Raw genomic sequence first — 21,744 nt, forward strand, 5'->3', positions numbered from 1 at the left:
ATTCCCAGCTCAGCTTCAAGGCATCTTCCGTGAGAACTTTCCTCCCACAACCTTGTCCTAGAATCAGAGGTGCCTTGAGAAAAATGTGTTTTGACCAAGCCTTAAAATTCAGGCAAAATAATTGTCTTTTATTGCTCAGTGATCCCGTGCTCTGTCCACTTCTGGAGATTTCTTACCTAAACTATGTTTTTGATTTCTCAGTTTATGGCAGCTATACCGGAGGACTTAGTGCCTCTGATGCAACCAGAATGAGAGCTTAATGTGTTCCCCGCAGTTGTTCCAATGCATCTGCCTATGATGGTCAAAAGATTTTGACCTTATATTATGTCAGTAGCTGGAACTTGAGAACTTTCTATCTATTCTGTCAGAATCCTAAAGCCATCAAACCGTTGGTGTGGAGAAGTCAGACAAAAGAAAGGCACATACATTTAGCCTTGGCTAATTGGTCCAGGAAACATCAATAGTTAATACAGAGAAACCTGTATTAAGTTCATTTAAGTTTTATAAAGCTACAAGTGCATTATTAAATGACTTTTTCTTCTGCATTTATTTTAATTTTCATGCATGCATAATATTCTAGCAAACACAGAGATCATATTTTAGAGGCCAAATACCATGAGAAAGAAGTTCCCAGGTTCTGGAGTCAAACAGAACTGGATGCATATCCCAGATTCACCATTCATTAAATGTGTGACCTTGAATAAGTCACCTAAATTTCCTGAGCTGCAGCTTCCTCATCTGTGAAGTTAGAATACTAGCTAATAGTGCCTACACAGCAGTGTTCTGTAATAGACGTAAAGTGCCTTGTAAAGCGCACTGCCCAGCATGTAGTATGGACATGTTAAATGTCACCTGCCATTATGATCAGGCTTGCTGTTTTGTTGCTAATAACAATACTACTTATAATAGTAACCCAACCATGGAATAAGTTACAAAAGTCATTCCCTTAGCAGTCCACCGTTTCACCATTAAATTCACTCCATAAGTGTTTTCTTCAGATATGAACTTCCGTGGGGTATTGCCTGGGAGAGCAAAACCTGAATTCCTCATTAAAACACTTTATGGGGGCCTTGAGGACATGGAGCACAGGATGGATGTGTTTGGATAGATGAGATCACCCAAGGGGGCCAAGCCAAGGTGGGAGCTACTCTAGGTAGCATGGGGAAATGTGATGCTAGGTACCTAGTGGAATGGAGGCAAAGTGGGGAGAGACGAGGGAGTAAGAGTAATATACTTCTCCTCTGTAGCATTGTCTAAAATGAAGCATAGACCCCTACATATCAAGACAAAGAGTATGGAATTATGATTCTTCCTCTTTTTATTTAGATCACTAGCCAAGACAACTCTGCTTCCTCATCACAGCTCCTCAGTGTCACATCCTTCTTATCTTTCCACTGAAGAATCACCTCAGCCAATAAAAAGAAGAACCCCCTCCCCACCAAACAAAAATGACAGAGATCACACACAAACGGACTGCAAATCACTGAAATCATATTTTGAGTGGTGTATTATGGTAACCTATAAATAACTAATTGCATAAAATTGCTTTAGTAGTTTCTAGATGGCAGCTTTAATTAAAAGCACCAGAGACATTTAGAAGTTTAGAAATGGATGGCATGTAATTTGCCCTTTTACCAACCATAAAATGGTAATTAAGGAATTTGATTCACTTCTTCCTATTAAAAGTTTTATGAGAATAGCAAGTTCCTTCTAAATACAGTTTCTCTTCAGCAGAAGGTAGTATGTTTGCTTTATCAGTCTTCTCCAGCAGGGTAAGATGTTTTAATGTACAAATTCTGTAGAAGTTAATTAGGAAATTTCTTTCAATGCAAAATGTTTGTTTTTAAGGTTCTAAAACATGAAACTGTATTAGAGCTAACCCTTTGATCAGGGCCCCATAATGCTCTACCATCCATACAAGATGGCCCAATAATTTCAAGTTTACCAAATGCATGGAGCTCCCATCCAAATGCATGGAGCTATCAAATCAAAGAAAAGAGGAGGTCATTTCCTGGTGAGTCCTGCATGCTTTGCTGATTCTTAAAGGAATCTGAAACCTACAGTGCATTGACTTCCCAGGGAATCCAGAACATTCACTCCACAACAGAGAAGTCATCAGAAGATGTTTTTAGCTTCATTGACCCTCCAGCAATATTGGGTGAATTAGCAGGTGTCCAGTGTAAAACTCAAACAACACGCAGCAAACCCAGATGTCTTTGGAAATCCATGATTTTAACATCATCATACGCTAAAACACAGCTGGAAATGGAGCCAGGAAGCCCATTTTTATTTTATAATTGATCGGTTGATTGCATTTTTTGGCCACTTCAACCCAAATATTATAGATGGCACTACACAGAGCATTTAGACCAGAGTTTTGAAGGCACTAATGACTTAAGTTATATGCACATAAGAAAGACAGCTGCTATGGTTAGTTTTTTTAAGTCAAGCAGATTCTCTAAAGTTGTCTAAGCTGGATGGATCTACGCAGCAAACCCAATAAAGTAGGACAGGTTTGACATGTCTCCTCTTCATTCCCTCGTTCAGTGATTCCCCTGGCTAACTGAGCCCTTGTCCCGGCCCTCACCCCATCACCCCTATGTAGAAATGCACCCTATTCTCTTCCCACCCCCTCATCAGAACTGGGCAGCCACAGTGGTATACTGAAAGGGGATGGGACAGTGGAAGGACTATTGCATCAGTGACATTGTTTAGAATTTCCCAGGAATGGTGATAGTAAACAGAGACCTGCTGTTCATCCATTTTATTATTGTTTTTACTACTTGTACTGAAAATTCACTCCCCTTACTGTCAGCACCCGGGACAGACCACTCCCACCGTCCCCAAAACTTGGCATGACCTTGCGGGTATAAGGAAAATACCTGCAAAATGGTATTCAGTGGAGAGCTCAGAATACAAACTGTAGAAAGTGTGGGCTGCTACTCCTGTAAGGGTGCAGGGGTACTGTGTACGTCCAGAGAAAAAGTGCAAATGGAAACTTATCCAGGGTGCCTGGGTGGCTCAGTCAGTAAGCGTTCGGCTCTTGGTTTCGGCTCAGGTCATGATCTCACGGTCGTCGGGTCGAGACCCACATGGGATCCACACTCAGCGGGGCGTCTGCTTCAGATTCTTTCTCCCTTTCCCTCCGCTCCTCCCTGCTTGAGCTCTCTCTCTCTCTCTCTCAAATAAATAAATAAGTAAATATTTTAAAAAGGAAGTTTATCAAAACATTAGCAGTGATAATTGCTGCCTAAGGAATATGGAGTGATTTTATTTTCTCAGTTTTCTGAGCATTTACTATTTTTATAATTCAACAAAAGACAAAACATGGTATTTTAAAATACACACACATATACACTGTCTTGTCCTATGGCCAGCCTCTGAGGACTCAGGTTTCTTTGCTTCTATAGATGACCGCTGTCCAGCAGGGGTGTCCTAGTATTGCTGGCTGACAGTGGGTTACTCTGATCTGAGCAGCTTACTGGAGACCTGCTGAAAGGGGTAATACCGTAAGTCAAGGAAGAAACCTAAATGGAAGTCTTTGAAGGCATCCTGGCAGGTCAGTAGTAAAAGATATTTTAGTTACATTTATTATTTTTTAAGAAAAAGAGGTATAAAAATACAAATTAAAATGGTCTCACCACCTAGCTAAGTCCTGTTGATACTGAAACATAAAAATAGAAAAGTAATATGTAAATATGGTTTGAAAGTTTGAACTCTCTAAAAAGGTACAAAAAGCAGATTCCAGAATTCTTCACCACAAACACACACAACCCAGTCCCTCATTTTAAAAGTAACCAGTGTTAACAGTTTCTTGTGATTCCTTTGAGACTTCTATATATTTTTCCCCTTACGTGAAAGGAATCATACCATATGGATTACACTTCACCCTGCTTCTTTCGTTTAATAAAATATCTTGAAGACCTTTCCATAAAAGCATGTACATACCTACCTCTTTGTTTTTAAGAGCTGTATAACATGACAACATATGGCTATACCATAATTGATTGAGCCATTTGCTTCTTGATGGATATGTTGTTGCTTTTTTTATTATTATTTTTTACCACTAAAGTGCTGTGCTGAACAACCTAGTTCATAGATACTGGAGCACTTTTGTAAATACATACATAGAGTTAATTTTTAGCAGTAGTAGATATTACCAAATTGTCCTCCCAAAAGATTGAGCACATTTACACCAACAGTGTGTGAACATGCCCATTTTGCCGTACCCTTAGCTGCTCTGAGTATCTTTAAACCTTTTCCTGTAGGCCCATCTGATCAGTGGGAAATGGGGTCTTGTACCCTGTAGCTTTAATTTGAATTTCTTTAATTGTGAATGAAGCTGAGTGTCATCTCCTGTCTATTGTGACCATTTGTATTTCTTTTTCAGTAAACTTACTCTGCCAGTTTTGCTACCGAGCTGTTGATCTTTGTGTTTTGTCAGTTAGAAAGGCATCCCTTTGTCCCTCATATGTGTTGCAGATATTTTCCAAGTTTGCAATTTCTCCTTTTTTTAACCATTTTCTAACTCTATGTGGTCATATTTAGCAATATATTTCCTTCAGGTGTCTAAGGTTTGTGGCTTCCCAGAAAAGCCTTCCTGTAGTAAAGGTATTTTTAAGGCAGATGGACAGTCCTTTCAGTAACCCCCGAATCATACTGTGTCTTTCTCCTTTGGGCCCCGTGAAATTTGGAAAACTCAGCAAGCGTTCAGCTTAAAACGAGAGACTTTGTAGTCTCAGGGAGCTAAAATGGAGTTCAAATGTATTACTAACATCTTCAAGGCACTGTTTTCTCATCTGTAAAATGGAATGGTGCGCCTACCTTCCTTACAGAGTTCTAGAGGATGAAATGACACGCTATGGGCTCTGCCAGTTCCTGGCACAGATTAAGTACTGACTAAAGTAGGAAGAGGAGAACGAGGATAAGTAGATAGGTTTTAAAACTAATAGCTGTTATTAACTGGATTGTTTTCAAGACTGCAACCAATAATCATTTTGGTTTCAAAATTGTTTGACTATATTCAAATTCTTTTCTGTCAAACTTCATTGATGGTATAGTCACAGCCCTAACTTAATTCTGTTCGCTTGGAAAATATATTGTCCAACTGAAGGGGGAAAATTGCAACCATGTATTTAAAATACTTGGAGAGAGGTACTGGGAAAAGCTCCACTGAAGGAAACGCTGTGGAAAGTCACAAGTGCATATGTGCATATGGAGACGTGCTAGGATGTCACTACAGTAAAAAAATGGAAAGAGCCTAACAATCCATCAGTGGAGGCTTAGTCACATGATGGGATATTGTATAACAGTAAAAATAAATTAACTACATCTATATATAAAAAACATTAATGGTCACAAAACATAAGGTTGCACAAATAAAAGAAAATTGCAAAAGAAATACATGGTATAATGCCATTAGCATATGATAATGGTAAAATATATATAAAACAAAATTTACCATTTTAGCCATTTCAAGTGAACAATTCTTTTTTTCTTAAAGATTTTATTTATTTTTTGGAGAGACAGAGAGAGAGAGAGAGCATGAGCGGGGGGGGGGAGGGCAGAGGCAGAGGGAAAAGCAGACACCCCTCTGAGCAGGGAGCCCGATGCGGGGCTCCATCCCAGGACCCTGAGATCATGACCTGAGCTGAAGCCTGTTGCTCAACTGACTGAGCCACCCGGGTGCCTCTAAGTGAACAATTCTGAAGCATTAAGTATATTCACATGGAAGCACATAAACAATACTAGATGTTTGTAGACACATACAGATGTAGAAAATGTGTGAAAACATTCATGGGAGTGATGCACGCTACCTGCAGGGTATGGTTACCTCTGGGGAGAGAAGGGAAAAGGTAGTAGGGATAAGGACATGGGGCTTTGGCTGTATTCATAACATTTTCTTTTGATTTTATTCTGAGCCATGTGAAGCGAATGTTAACATCTGTTAAATTTGGGTGGTAGATGCAAGGCAACGTGTAATGCTATTTTCTGAGTTGTCTACCATTTGAAATATTTCATAATTTAAAAAAAATTTAAGTCAAAAGCAAGGATTAGAAAGCAACTTGCAAATTTATACCTGACAATTCCATTTTTAAAAGTGATTTGTTCGTTTGTTTGTTTGTTTGTTTGTTTGAAATAAGGCTTTCACGCATACAGAGATGATATTCAAAGTCCCACTTTGGCCCTGGGGTAGAGTCATTAAGGCCTCCTACAGTGGCCAGCATACATCCGTTCTTTTCCGTACTGATTGGATTTGAGGCAACACCTCTAGTGTGTGTCCATATGTGGGGTTCCCTGAATAGCTGACCGTGAACTTCCTCAATATTAAAGAGTCTCCATAGAATGAGTCCGCTTTATCGTTGCCCAAAGAAAGTCACTATTTCCTTGGGAGTGAGTCCTGGCCCATTTAAAGTTTCTCCCTGAGGAATCAAAGGCTTAATAACTCAAATGTAAGGTTATCTTCAAGCCCCAAATATCAAAGCCTGGCCAGGAAGCCCCAGTGTTATTTGCTCTATTTTTCTTCCAGTTTCATTTACTAGCAATTCCATTTGGTTTTTCAAAAAGCTTGTTAGACTGTGTAATAGGTTTTTAGGGAAAGGAAGGTGGGTAGGTGCCTGATTTTACCAGTATTTACTCAGGAAAGAAAGCTGATTACAGCGGTAGTTACTCTTAGAGCTCAGGAATCATTCCTCATTTTGGAAGGCATCTCTAACCCAAGGAAATTGAAGCCATAGTAATAGATTGATAGGTCTGCTTTGCCCCTCCCCAAGCCCAAAACCCATCAGAATGGCTTCTGCCAAGGTTACCTGCTTGGGTTTCTATAATCTTTTCCCTGTGTTCTCTTAAAGTAAAATCAGAACTGTCTCTCAAGGGCACCTTCCCACCTTTCTCCAGTGGTAAAACTGAGGGCATTTCTGGGGAGAGTGGTCTGAAGAGGGACTACTTTTAAATCTCCTGATTTTAGCCTGTTAGGCTTGAAATTTTATGAAAAACCGCAGATCAACACAGCAACTTCAAGACCTCTGTTGTGGTTTTTTTGTTTTGTTTTGTTACTAATGCTGGTATTTTCTTTTCCAAGTATATCTGGTCTAGTTTTAACAGCATGACTTTATTCAAATTATCTACTTGAATGTTAAAAAAAAATTGTCCATTAACAGAAAACCAAAACAACTGCCTTCTGAATTGGCCCTAAATTGATACCTTCCTAGTTCCTGGAAATGCTAGAGATTTTTGAATCAGGGAAAATGAAAAAATGGTATCTGCCTGTATTTTTAAATGCCTCCATTTCCTTGTGTTTTAGCTCCTTTCTTAGACTCACTAAGAATTCAGACTGACTATTATTAATTTTTTTTCCTAGTTGCTCAAATTGTTCCCTTTCTACCATAGATCTTAGTCATTTATTCCATAAACCTAGAAAGCACTCCTGTGTGGCAGGAGCACGCAGCTAAATGCTGTCACCAAACACTGCAGTGATCTCTTGTGACAACAAAGACCTCCTGGTTATCAAACAGGTATCCAGAAATGCCATCATCTTAATTAATACTTTCAGCATATTTAACTGGTATCAATAAGACACCAGTGTCAGCGACCCACTATACTACTTAGAAGACTCCCACTGGATTTAGCTACTCGGTCAGACCCACATCATGCTCCCAGTAGATCTTGTTAGAAAAAGAACCATGTTCACTGAGCTCCACCATTTTGTTAAGCTTTTCAAGCAGCAAATAATCTGGTCTTCCTGGGAAATTTTGGAAATTATGAGTGGACTAAAAAAAACATGGTCCCTGCCCATGAGGGAATATGATTTGGTTGAGGAGAAAAGAGAGGAATCCTTAGAGAAGACTATAATCTAGCATTAGGTCGTGGGATATAAACTGTAAACACTCCAAGGGTTCAGAGAATGGAGAGCTGATTGGCATTTGGAGGAAAAGGGAGAGAAAAATGAGAAGGGGGAAGATGTGGAAGAAAAGAAAGGAATCTAAAAAAGAGCTGGACATGTGGGGAAAGAGAACTGGAAACTAGATTCTAACCTCTATTCCTGATAGGTTAGGTTAAGTGAACTCAAAACAGAATAAGATCAAAGAACAAGGCAAAGAAGAGAAAGTAGGGCAGTGGAGAGCAAAAAGCCAATGCTAAATGGGAAATGAATAACTCAGCTCTTCCTATGAAGATGAGGATGGTCCTGAAATGGATTTGTTAAAATGGCCCGAACTCGTATCTCAAGTGTGTTCTTGAGTCCAGTCAAAACACCTTGTGCTCTTAGTTACGGGCCAGACTTTAGATTTGCAACCTAACACTATCCCTGTTGTGATCCTCATTCCTACCACTAGGATTGGTAAACACACATGTCTTCTACTAGGCTCAGAAGATTTCTACCATCAGAAAAGAATGATGGATTTGTTTGATTTAATTGACAAGGAAAGACCTCCATCGAGGTATTTGCAAGTCTTTGAGTCAGCTTGTGGATTGTATTATTGAGGCTAGACTTGCACTGTGTCTTGAAAAATGAGCAGGATTGGGAAACTAGGAGAAAGAAAGGGCCCTCCACGCACAAGGAACATAGCACAGGCAAATAATGTAGTGATGGCAAAGGGAAAGGTATGTTTTAGAGCCATTACATAGACCGCTTTGACTGGAAAAGTAACACAGGACCCTGTACAGACTCCCCATCATCGTCAGCGTGGCAGAGATGCTGACAGAATTCCACAGTGTGATCCTGACCTCTAAAAGTCAATCCATGCTGAAGCAGGTACTCATGTAGCAGATAACCCCCAGCATGATTCCAGAAGGCTAACAGTTAATCAAAAACGTAAATATGAACATCACTTGTGTTAACCTTTCAGAAAGATTTCACAGACACAATAGATGTTATTTTATTTGATCTTTACAATAATGCCTGACATGGGCAGGTCAGCTTTTAGTCTCACCGGTAGACAAAGGCAGACACCTGAGCACTGGGAGATTGTGAAATGTTTTGAAAGTCAGTCAGTCTCAACCGGATCACCCAGCTTCTACCCCCGGACTCTTCCTCCTCCTCCCATCTCTCCCACGAACATGTCTAGGTGGTTGAATTTAGAGAAAAGAGGTAGGGATGGCCGTGGAGACCCCAATCTCAGTCAAGACAAGGATAGGGAAATCACCAGCCCCCCTCCGTGAACAAGGCACCCCAGTAGTTTTCAATACCTTTCAAGAAAACCTTATGCCTGCAGTTCATCAAACTTATACATGAGGATGTGGAAAAGAAAAAAAGAGTTGTTTGTCTCCTCAGGCAACTGCTTTGACTGTTTTTTTTCTTTTACTCAGCTGTCATATTTGTGTGTGTGTGTGTGTGTGTGTGTGTGTGTGTGTGTTGTAATTGTATATTGATTGAGCCCAAATCAGCCGTCCTAAATGTCTCTTAAACTCTCATTGAAGAGGTTTAAAAATTATATTCATGCAGTATTTGTTACCCTGCCTTACCTTTTGCCAATGACTGTCTACCACTTCTGACTTTGTGAACTTCTCTTCCAGCATCAGCTTCATTAGTCAAGATGTACAGATGTTGGAAGAATTTTAAATGGGCCTTCTGTGTTGTTTTTGGATGGGCACTACATGCAAATAATTACCCTACAGAAACTTTAATTCTTCTTGAGTTAGCCCACTTTTGTGAATAGTAAGCACTGTCAGGTTTAATTCCTCATATCCTGCTTTTATTGAGTATTCAGGCCAAGGTATTCTACTTAGTTTGCTTTTTTATTAGAACCTCTTGGTCGTTCACATACCTTGAGAGAGACTCATTTTCCCTAGAGTGTAACAACTGCAATTAGTTTTTGCTGGTCCATGGGCAATAAATGAACTTTCCCTCCTCAGGCTAATTGTTCACATAATGTTCTTGTGAGGCAGTTTGTTTCCTTAGGATGACAGAAGCATTTCTTCAAAATATATCTGAGTAGTGTCCCAGATATGGTTGCTTGATGTTTGAAGAATTTTTTAAGGGGGGGAGGGAATATAAAATATTCAGCTTGCATTTGGTAAACCTCATTTATCTTAGCCCATATGTACTGAGTCCCCTTAAATCTCAGCCTGCAGGCATCTTTTAAACAAGAACTCTAGCACAAAAATAAGAGATGTGCATTTCAACTTGAACTAGAACCATCTATTTACCCCAATCTCTCTTACACACACACACACACACACACACACACACACACACACACACACCCCTACATCTTTAAAACAAGGAAAAATAATTCATACCATTACCAGTATCTTGTATCACTTTTAAATATTGAGACACCACCACCACCCCTGGCCCAGGATCTCCCTGAGCCAATTGCATAGCATGGAGCCTCATTTATTTGGTTCTCTGGATGAAAATTTTAGCCATCTCATGAAAGCTTGAAGGTTTTTATACCAGCCACTCGATAGTGCAGTATTTCCCCTAAGCTAACAAAATTGTTTTCAACCACTACCTTGTCTATGGTGAATCTAACATAGGGCAACTCTGCTACTGACAAGGGTTACATGATGCTTCATGGACTTAAGTTGTATACTATGTCTGTCCAACATAGAGAAACCTAAAATGTTCAATCAGGGCCTATGTGGAAATGTTTGTTCATGATTCTAGGCTTAGAACAGTCACTTTCAGAATTATAGCTATGACTGAGCAATTGGGACACCACTTAGCATCACTTCATCCTTTTCAAAGTGCTTCCATTCCATTGGCTTTTGTGAGTTTCACACCATTTTACCCGGTATAATAGGTAGGATCTGGGTTAGGCAATCAAGACACTGAGTAGTTAAATGCCTTCCTCGAAGTCCTACAGCTGATCTGTAACAGAAGTCAGCCTGAAACCCAGATCCCCTGATGTGACCCTAGAGCCAGCATTCTCTCTGCTTTTCTTTATGTGAAAGCAAAGAACTGAAGGACATTAAGGCAAAATCTTGAGGTATTTCTGTTTTCTTAGTACTCCTGAGATGGTAAGATTGGAAGATATCACAAGATAATAACACGGAGCTGTTAACAGAGCAAAGTGGATTTGGGGGAGTCTGAGCTATTCATTGTAGCTAGCTACATGGATCAAATTTATTTGCAGATCTTTGGATCCATGGTTCTTATTCTATTTGCTTTTGGCTACTAAAAGCAACTGCTCCCCCCACCCTCCCATACTTTAATAATCACTAATTGATAGGGGACTGTACTCCTCTTAAAGGTCTTGAGAGAGAGAAATATCATTACCTCCTTTCTAAACGCACTGTTAGAGAAATTCACGTGCCGCTCTTGACCTCATGGCAGGCTTTACTTGATTTAAGTTAGGTGCATTTCAATGTACAGACAGTCCCCAAGTTACGGTTTTTTGACTTGACCGTGGTGCAGAAGCAATACGCATTCAGTAGAAACCATACTTTGAATTTTGAATTTTGATATTTTCCCAGGCTATCAAGATGCAGTACAATATCTCAGGATGCCGGGTGGCAGCAGCAAGCCGCACCTCCTGGCCACATGATCACAAGCAAAACACAACCATTCTATTTTTCACTTTCCATACAGTATTTGATAAATTATAGGAGATATTCAATACTTCATGTTAAAATAAGCTTTGTGTTAGATAATTTTGCCCAACTGTAGGCTAACATAAGTGTTCAGAGCAAGTTTAAGGTGGGCTACGTTAAGCTATGATGTTCAGTAGGGAAGGTGATTAAATGATTTTAGACTTAATGATATTTTCAACTTACAATGAGTTTATCAGGACGTAACCCTATCATAAATTGAGGGAAATCTGTAAATGCGTGACAATTAAGTCTATAATTCAGCAAGTTTTATTGAACATCTGTGCCCAGGTCTACTGGATTTGTTGAGATATAAAAGTAAAGCATAATAAAATCCAGTTTTTGCCCTCAAGGAGTTATTGCCTGGACAGAGCATGATTGGAGAAGTCACATTTAAAAAAAAAAAAAACCCAAAACAAAAACCGACTTCTATAGGTTAGCAGAGAGACCAGAATGAACTGGAGTTTGCAGGTAAGGCTTTCGGGAAAAGAAACATCTTGTAGAAGCCTTAAAAGGTGAATAGGGTTTGAGTTGGTAAATGTAATAGTCAGGCCAAGCTAATTATATGGAAAAAGAAAAGAAAAAAAAAAACCACATGCATTCTCAATGGCTTAACAAAACAGTACTTTGTTTCTTGCTCACATCACAGTCCAAATGGGTTGCCCTGGGGAGGTGGGAGAAAACTCAAGTGGTAATGCAGGGAACCAGGCTCCTTCTAGCTAGTAACTAGCTACTCAATCCCTCTGTATCTGGCTAGCCTGCGTGGGAAGAGGGTGATCCATGGAAGAGCTCAACAGAGGTTTTGTTAGGGGCCAAGCCTAGAAGTAGCATACATCACTTCTGCCCACACCTAACTACAGAGGAAGTTGGAAAACGTAACCCAGCTCTATTCTCAGAAATAAAAATAGATAGGGTGACCTGAATACATAGCATTGTCTCTGCCATACTAAAGGGGGAGGGCTTTCTGAAGGAAGATTGGGGAAGAGAAAGGTGGCAGAGCAAAAACAGAGTTGAGTTCAGCTGGGGCACCTCATTTTCTGGTTTGATTGGACTGAATTTGATGAATTTGACACAAATTTTGAGCTTTGATCTTGGTGGGGACAAAAGAGGCTGCATTCTTAGCAAGTATTGTATCGTCAGCCATCCAAATTATTTCATTTTCCAGTGATAAGAATCACAACTACATTTGATTATTTTTGGTTTTAGTCTAATACCAAGACATAATTTTTAATAGACTTTAGTTTTTAGAGCAATTTTAGGTTCACAGAAAAATTGAGCAGAATCTTCATACACTGAAACTACACTGTATTTTGCTCTAATGGTAGATGCATGCCAGTATACATTTGTCCAGGCCCATACAATGTCCAACACCAAGAGCGAAAGCTAACGTAAACTGGGACTTTGGGGTGATAATGATGTGCCGATGTAGGTTCATCAATTGTAACAAATGTACCACTCTGGTGGGGGATGTTGATAGCGGGGGAGGCTATGCATCTCTGGGGGCAGGGGATATATGGGACATCTCTGTAGCGAGATACAACTTTTAATAGCAGGTGCTACACTGGTTATTAGATTCACTCCAAGTTCATGGATCTTCTCTGCCCACAGCAGCCTCTTCACTGACAATATATTCCTCCTGATTATCCTCTAGCAAACATCATAAATCAGCAACTTGAGGAATAAATCCAGTTCAAAAATATAATTTGTTTGGCCCATACTCTATTTATTTAAGGAAAAAAAAAAGATTGAATGCATTTAGGTGGCACATGCTCTCTTTTGTTAACCTCAGTTTTCCCTAGAACCTATATAATCCAACAGCTGGCACCAACTTACAAATTTGTGTCACCTGCCTGACCCCTGACGACATAGGAGTCTGTAACCCTTGTTGCTGGGGCCTCCTTTTTATGTGGTAGGTCATACGGTAATAGTCGAGTTCTCAAAATCGCCATCACATGGAAATTCTGAGCACTTTCTCAAAACTGACCAGCTTTGTGGGGGTGAAGCCACGGAATATCTTTGAAGGATAATTCTGAAGAAGTCCAACAAGAGATCTACAGGAATATAAGAACTCTTAACAATCTTTTGAGAGGGGTCATTAGTCATGCTGACAATTTAACAAAAGCAATGGACCATCTCCCCATACACAAAATACTTTGCAGATAATTTCATGGAGTTTCTGAACCCTCTGAAACCAGTCTATGTACCACTCCTGTGGTAAAGTGATAGATAACCCCATTTAGGCTACATGGAAGAGGGCTTAAGAGAACGGGCATTGAACTCAGACAAACGAGCTAAATCTAGAATTTTCTAGGTAGGTAACCTGGAGTTAGTCGCTCAACCTCTGAACTTGTATTTCACTGTCTGGAAAATGACAATAATACCTACTCCACAAAGCTGCTATGAGGATTAAATGAGAAAATGGATGTAGAGAATCCAGCACTAGGCCTAGAATATCCTAGTAGTCCCAGCAAATGAAAATGGTTATTATTAAGTGATATTAGTCAGCCTTCATTGGTTTTCAGTGGCACTTACCTGGATTTCACACTAGGCTCATCAGGAATTCGACATAGCCATTCAGATTTTGCTTACGTGTCACTTACTCTGAGAAATCACTTGTGACCTTCATCTGCCCAGCCCACTCCCCAAGGTTGCTCCCACAGCATCCTGGACTTGATCTAAACTAGTGCTTATCTTGAGGCACCGTAATTGCCTGGGCATTGGTTCCTCTCCCCCACCGGTTTCTGAGCTCTGTTTTATACTACTCTGCTGTACTCCGAGTGCCCAGCACTGTACCTGACATATAACAGATACAAAATAAATCTAATAATAAATCAGGAGAAAGAGCTTCCCCGGTAAGCTTTTAGAAAAATAGTGGTTGCAATGAATCATGGAACACTACATCAAAACCTAATGATATAATGTATGGTGATTAACATAACATAATAATAATAAAAAAGAAAAGAAAAATAGTGGTTGGTGGAGGTAGGTGAGCCCTTCATTCACTCTACCTTGCCCTGAAGGTTAAAGCTTTGAGAGGATCAGGAGGAGCTGAAGAGAAGACAAAAGCTAAAAACTGCCTTGTCTTTCTTTCACTCAGATTTCTTGGTTAACTAGTCCAAATATCTATTGCACTTTATGATATCTCTGACGCCCTTTAAAAAGTACCTTCTGAGCCGTGAAAGGACTTTCCAGTCAGACTTTCAAACATTCGTTTGAATGTTTATCATTTTTAATTTGTATTTAAATTCTTTGGAAATTGACCTTTACTGTTTAGGATATACTGTAACTTTTTTATTAAACAATATCTGATTGAATACGTCACACCATTCACTCGTCACGTAATATTACAGTGAGTTTTTTAGAGTCTCTTACTGAAGAAATCCTGTTCTCATTGTTAAGGACACAATGAAATCATTTCAGCTGGTCATTAAGCTCTGCCTCCTTCCAACCCTAGTGACACACAGATATTTGTAATTCCTCCAAGTCCTACAAGCTCCATTTAGGGGCTGCCTAGCAAGAGAACTTAACAGGCTTACTGTGCAAAAGTAACTTGACCCTTTCTGATCCCAGTGGGTAATTAAGTGGACAGTAATCAGATCAGCTGGAGAAGGGACTTTTCTGCCCCTTGGAGAATTTCCATATAGACCAACATATGATACCAATTTTCAGAGAAATGCATTGCACATAAACAAAGCAAAATATTTTAATCTCTCTCTGATTTAAAGGGCACTCTATGATCAACAGCTAATGTCAGTTATACGATTCAGGACTCTCAGTATTGGAGATTGAGCTGACGCCATATTGCGCTTAGGACATTTTCTGAAAGCTTATTTTAACCATTTATCTCTGTATCATAAAATTAAAGAGCACATTGTGGCAGGGGAAAAAAAACAGTATTTCAGTTTTCTGGTTGCTAGGGCTCTAAATGCAGAGAATTTTATGACTACTTTCCAAAGCCTATATTCTGAAAGAAGGTTCATTTTTAATATAGAAATAATAAAAATGTAGGTGGCCCCAACAGCTGTAATTTTTATAAATTAAATACAAAGATGCCTTCTGCCAACATTTGAAATTGGCATTCCACACGGCCAAATACTCTGATCTGTGCTGTTACCTAATTTGAGATTTGAGCCACTATTTCCGGGCTATTAACCTCCACATCTGGACTCGCAGCGACCTCACATCAGGAAATCCCTGCCTGCTCCAGTATCGATCAGCAGTGTCCTCTTCCCCAACAGGTGATACATTTATTAGTAACTGTCCAGGCTGCCCCAGCTTTAGGCAATTGTCTTCTGCAGAATTATAGTATTTATTCATTGGAGGATAATAAGACAAGGGAAGAAGTCAAATAATTTCACCTGTAATTTGCCGCTGTTTCATACAGAGCTACGCTTCACAGAGAAAAGAGCCTGCAGTTCAGATATTATATAATGTCCCCTACTTTGCATAAGACGTGGTGAATAATTTTTTTTACAAGATGCACTTTATTTATGAGCAGGTCTTTCCATTGAAAGAGCTTGTTGGGGCTTAATGCTGATGAATGGAGACAGCACCATTCACATTTCCAGGTTATGGTCTGTCAGTGCTTTCATTATATGCACTAATTTACAAGGATTTATTTATTTTCTCACAAATGTAAAAATGTGCTCCAAGCTAAACATGCTGTCTGGGCGTCTGAGCCCAGTGTTTTCCTTACTGGAGGTGGGGTGGTGTGGGGGCTCAAGCTGTCTGTGTTGTTCTTCCTACCTCCCCCCACCACCCACTGCCTAACCTTGTGGCAACATCAGAGATCTATATATTCTTGCTTGCTCTAAAAATGAATACTGGTTAAAATTTTAAACCCTGGAAGTGGTCTTCTCAATGCAATTTAACTCCTTTCTTAGCCATTGTGTTTTAAGTGGTAATGAAAATGCTGTCAGGAAGCACATCAACGGATGTGGCCATTGGAACAAATTATGCCCACAGCATTAGGTACCAAATTTTGGAAATCTGGGTACAATAATATCAAAACACGAAAGTCAGTTGCGTCTGCAGATCTCGCTAGCCCCAGATGGCTTTATGTGCTCTGAAATCACTCACATCCCCATCCCTGAAAGACAAAGCTTAAAATACACGGGGCATGTGCCACCTTCTCCCACTCAGCCTAACAAACGGTAATAGATCATGCTGACTGCATCATCGACATCCCTGGGCTACGACAATACTCACTATGGGAGGGGAGACCACCCCCTCCCAAGCAATGGCAAAAAGAATTCTCCTTTTCCTGCCTGGGATTTTCAATTTGGTTTTTAACCTCACTGAAAACTAAATACCCCTCAAACCTCACCAGTGAAGAGTTCGTAAAACTAGTTGTTTTGGGAATCTGTGTGTGTGTGTATGTTGGTTGGTTGGTTGGTTGGTTGGCTGGGGAAGGAAAATGAAAAGAAAAGAAAATATGTACATATAAAACATACCTAGATGCACTAATAAAACATCTATCACACAGCCCCTCAAAGACCTTTCTAGTATTTCTTTTTCAACTCCAAACATAAGTATAACCCCATCAAATTTAATTAAAGAGTCTCAGGAAAAACAGAGTCTTTTGCAATTTGGACCGCGATCAAAGAAATTGCTACACAAATATATGAAAGGAGAATATCCTACAACCCGTCAGCCAAATAAGCCCTGAAGGCCAACAGTGAGGATTTAATAAGCCTCATCTGTGGAAATCAGTGGACGTGAACAGAGAAAACAGTTCACACTGTTCAGAAGTAAACAAAAATTAAAAGTGGTAAAACCATGTAAAGTCCAGGATTATCCTCCCTGGATCGGCACAGACTTCACCCTCTGATGGGGATGAGGAATGCAGTTGTCAAAGGAACAGAATTGTCCTCCCTGGTGTCCACACAAAGATGGAAGGACCCCCCCCCCAAATACACTCGTTTCGGGAGGAATACATTTATTTCTCTGTACCTTTTGTGAACCTGTTCCAATTTTCAAGGAATACATTTATTTCTCTACACCTTTTGTGAATCTGTTCCAATTTTCAAGGGATTGGAAGCTCTAAATTTACTGCCTCCTCCTTAGAGCAACGCTTGCAGGGTATTCCTCTTAGTTTCTGTGCATCTGGATTCTTTGTCCTTTGGCCTTCACAGGACTTGGCACAGTGACATTCAGTATGTATTTGGTAAATACTTCATGATTTCAAACACTTCAAGCTAAGCTACTCTCAGCCTTTCTCTCTCCAGACCTGAGTCTTGATCTATCAAGCCTTTCTTGATAGTGGCTCAAATTTCAAATTAGGTAACAGCAAAGATCAGAGTATTTGGCCGTGCGGAATGCCAAGAGATCAAGATCAACTCCTCAAGAGGAGTCCATCCTCTTGTGACAAGCAAATTTTAAATTTCACACTCACTGATATTTAATACAGAGGTCATAGAAGGTAATCATAGGCCTGCCACAAAGCAGACCAAATAGTAGGCATTTGAGAAATTGATTTTGCCAAAACAAGAAAAACGTAAAGCAGAGGTACCCCTTGGTTCATCCTCAGCCCAAATGTCCTAGAGATGTAAGAAATGCTCGTGTGCCACCATCCTTTGACTTGCTCAATCTTTTTTTTTGTTGATTTTATTATGTTATGTTAGTCACCATACAATACATCATTGGTTTTTGATGTGGTGATCTACGATCCATTGTTTTCATATAACACCCAGTGCTCCATGCAGTACGTGCCCTCCTTAATACCCATCACCGGGCTAACCAATCCCCCCTCCCCCCTCCCCTCTAAAACCCTGTTTGTTTCTCAGAGTCCATAGTCTCTCATGACTTGCTCAATCTTAAAAGTCTTTTTCAAAACCTCCTTAAAGGTCCTTCTGTATCTGCAAATGAAAAAGGGACTTATCAACATGAACTTCCCCTTGTTTGGACATGCTGGTTTCCTTGGAGAGCCCTCCAAAACATAGATGAATTTAGAGGTATTCAGGGAAAGTTAAAATGAATCTGTAACTTTTATAGATATTAAGGATTAATACTTGATGAGGAACATCAGGATTAATCAAAGTACACCATAAAGCCAAGTCTTTTTTTTTTTTTTTTTTTTTTTTTTTTTTTTAAAGATTTTATTTATTCATTTGAGACAGAGATACAGAGAGAGAGCGAGAGCATGAGCAGGGGAGAGGCAGAGGGAGAGGGAGAAGCAGGCTCCCCGCCGAGCCAGGAGCCAGACGTGGGGCTCGATCCCAGGACCCTGGGATCATGACCTGAGCCGAAGGCAGACGCTTAACCATCTGAGCCACCCAGGCGCCCCATATAAAGCCAAGTCTTAATATTAACTTCCTGCCAATGAATTAGTTCATCTGAAAGTAGTCTATTAAGTTGGGTTTATAAACACTCTTTACCAGGAAAATGACTGTGTGTGTGAATGTGTGTGCGCACACGCCAAAAGGACATGCTTGTCATCACAGATGTTCCTAACTTTAATATATATTCTGTGTTTCACAAGCTCCACTGGATAAAGGAGAGGTAGGAAAAGACTAAATTGTAGACTAGTTTTCAAGTAATGCCATGTGGTTATTTTCAAGAGCACTATCAAAAGCACCAAGGGAAGCAGGAGTTGAGCCATATGTTCTTTATATGTGTCTGACACTTTTAAATGTATTATTTCATATGATATTTATAACAACCTAGGCAAAGACTAACCAACCATCCCAGTTTGTCCAGAACTGTCCCAGTTTTAAAACTGAACCCAGCCTCAATCCCAAACTAAGACGGTTGGTCACCTTAGCTTAGGTAAGGCTACGGTAAACAATGTTCTGAGACCCAATTTCCAGCGTGGGTGGGGGTTCCCCCCACGCCACCAGCAAGCAGTTCTCCCATACCAGCTGTGTGTCCTACAGTTTCACTCAATTCTGACACAATCGACCCAGAGAAAGGGTCAGATCCCATAGGTTAAGGGCTCAGTCCCACAAAACTGCCCCCCACACACCTGTGCTTCTAGCCAACCAGAAAGAGGTTCCAACAACCCCCTCCTTGGGTTCAATTAATGAACTAGAGCAGCTCACAGAATTCAGAGAAACCTTTCACTTACTAGATCACTGGTTTATCATAAAAGGCTGTAAGTCAGAAACAGCCAGATGAAAGATCCGTTTATCATAAAAGGCTATAAGTCAGAAACAGCCAGATGAAAGATCCGCATAGGGTAAGGTATGTGAGAGAGGGTATGGAGTTTTCTTGCCTTCTCCAGGCGCACTGCTCTCCCCAAATCTCCATGTGTTCGCCAACCTGGAAGCTCTCCAAAGCCTGTCCTTTTGGGTTTTTAGTAGAGGCTTTATTACATAGGCATGATTGATTAAACCATTAGCCATTGGTGATTGAACTCCGTCTCCAACCCCTCTCCCCTTCACAGACGTCTGGGGGTGGCACTCAAAGTTCCAACCCTCTATTCATGGATGGTTCTCCTGGCAACCAACCCATCTTTAGATGCAGTCCAAAAACCACCTCATTAGCATAACAAAAGACACCTTTATCTCTCTTGCCCCTTCGGAAATCTCCAGAGTTTTAGCAGCTCTGTGCTAAAATCAGGGATGAAGGCCAAATATATTTCTTATTATAAATCACAATATCACAAGCAGATAATCTTTTCCATATTTTACCAAAGAGGAGGCTACAATTTAGACGAATGACTCAAAATCACACAGTTGTAGTAAATGATGTGTTCAGTATTAGAACCCAAGCCTTCTAACTGCTATTATATATTTTCCAAAACACCAGGCTGTAATTAACACAATGTGTAAAAGCTACTGTGAGAATTTTATTGGCTTTCATTTTTTTCTAGAAGTTTAAACATTCCCTTTGGACACCATAATTTTGCTCTCCAAACTCCTCTGAATAGGTAATACAGAGGAAAAAACTCAGTCCAGTTTATCAGAATTATTACAAAGTCTCTGTGAGCTGAGTGTGAATTGATGACAATAACTTTAATACTTTCCAGGTCAGTTATTTCTAATGCAACTATGAAAATAAGTGGCGGCCTGCGCATCTACAGCCCAAAAGGAATGTCACATACCCTGCCTCTTCTGCCTTTTCCCATTTATCTTAAAGAGGATTTTTTTTCTGTTTGTGGGGCTAAGCAAGTATTGGGGGGGTGGCAATGTAAAGCTAGACAAGCCAAAATGGTTAGACCTGGCTTTATTTCCTCACGTTACATTTTATCATTTCTTCTCAATACACAAAGAAGTGAATGTGTGTCCGAACAGACCTCTCCCATTACTGTCCTGTCTGTGCTGAGCAAAATTGAATCCATATGTCTTTAAAATGCTTTTCCATTTCTATGGCTTCTTTCAAACTACGGATCTTGGTGCACATGTGGCCCACTAGACTAATAATGCTCATTTGCTCTTTCCCAACAGGCATCACAGTTGATAGGCATGGATTCATTTACTTCGTGGATGGGACCATGATTCGGAGAATTGATGAGAAAGCGGTGATCACAACTGTAATCGGCTCAAACGGTCTGACTTCCACGCAGCCACTGAGCTGTGACTCGGGAATGGACATCACTCAGGTAGGCACCGCTGGTTTTCAAGCGCTATCACCATTTGGCATCATGGAAATGGATAACAATTTTCTCATGCAGAAATTAGGTAGAAAGGAAGCCTGGTGTATCTTTTATAACACCAGGGAGCAGAAGTTTCTCTTTATGTAAGTTCCTTTTTTCCTCCTCAGAAAAACTCCCTTGGGAGTAATGCTAGGTGGACTGTTGGCATGAGAATAAGAATGAAGGCTCTCAAAGTTAAATCAATTGGAGGGTAAGGCCAGTCTTTTGTGGAATATTTTCCAAGATACATAATTTTATTATTTTTAAATAATACAGTGACTCACATTCGGAAAAGCACTGACGACCAAAGTCCTTGGAAATCTTTTGTAATGTATATGTAAGCATGACTTGTTATTCATGTGTATGTAAACAGCTATCTTTAGGGCATTTGAAAGTCTTCGGTAGAGGAGATGCTCCCTCTGAGATCTAGTTTACATTTGTTTAGGGAAGCTCTTTGTCAGAACAAAAGGGAAAGTTCAGCGTAACTTTCACCTGAGTCGAAAATTCTGATTTTACCACAGTTGTACAAAATCGGGATTCGACAGGTAGAGAGATTAGAGAGCATACAGCACAATTCCAGCACCCTGTGGGTGCCTTCCCTAGTCTGCGGACACGAAGACATTGGTATTTAGAATGAG

At 40.1% G+C, this 21,744-nt stretch overlaps 1 protein-coding gene across 3 annotated transcripts in view; it reads left to right on the forward strand.

The window, feature by feature from the left end:
• Window positions 1–21,744, forward strand: part of TENM1 (teneurin transmembrane protein 1) — a 774,784-nt gene that overhangs the window by 685,860 nt on the left and 67,180 nt on the right. For all 3 annotated transcript variants that reach the window (XM_078065077.1, XM_078065079.1, XM_078065078.1), the window contains one exon: window positions 20,919–21,073. In XM_078065077.1, the coding sequence (XP_077921203.1) occupies window positions 20,919–21,073 (155 nt within the window). The remainder of the gene's footprint in view (window positions 1–20,918; window positions 21,074–21,744) is intronic.

The sequence above is a fragment of the Halichoerus grypus genome, chromosome X, assembly GCF_964656455.1.
Source record: "Halichoerus grypus chromosome X, mHalGry1.hap1.1, whole genome shotgun sequence".
Classification (NCBI taxonomy): Eukaryota; Metazoa; Chordata; class Mammalia; order Carnivora; family Phocidae; genus Halichoerus; species Halichoerus grypus.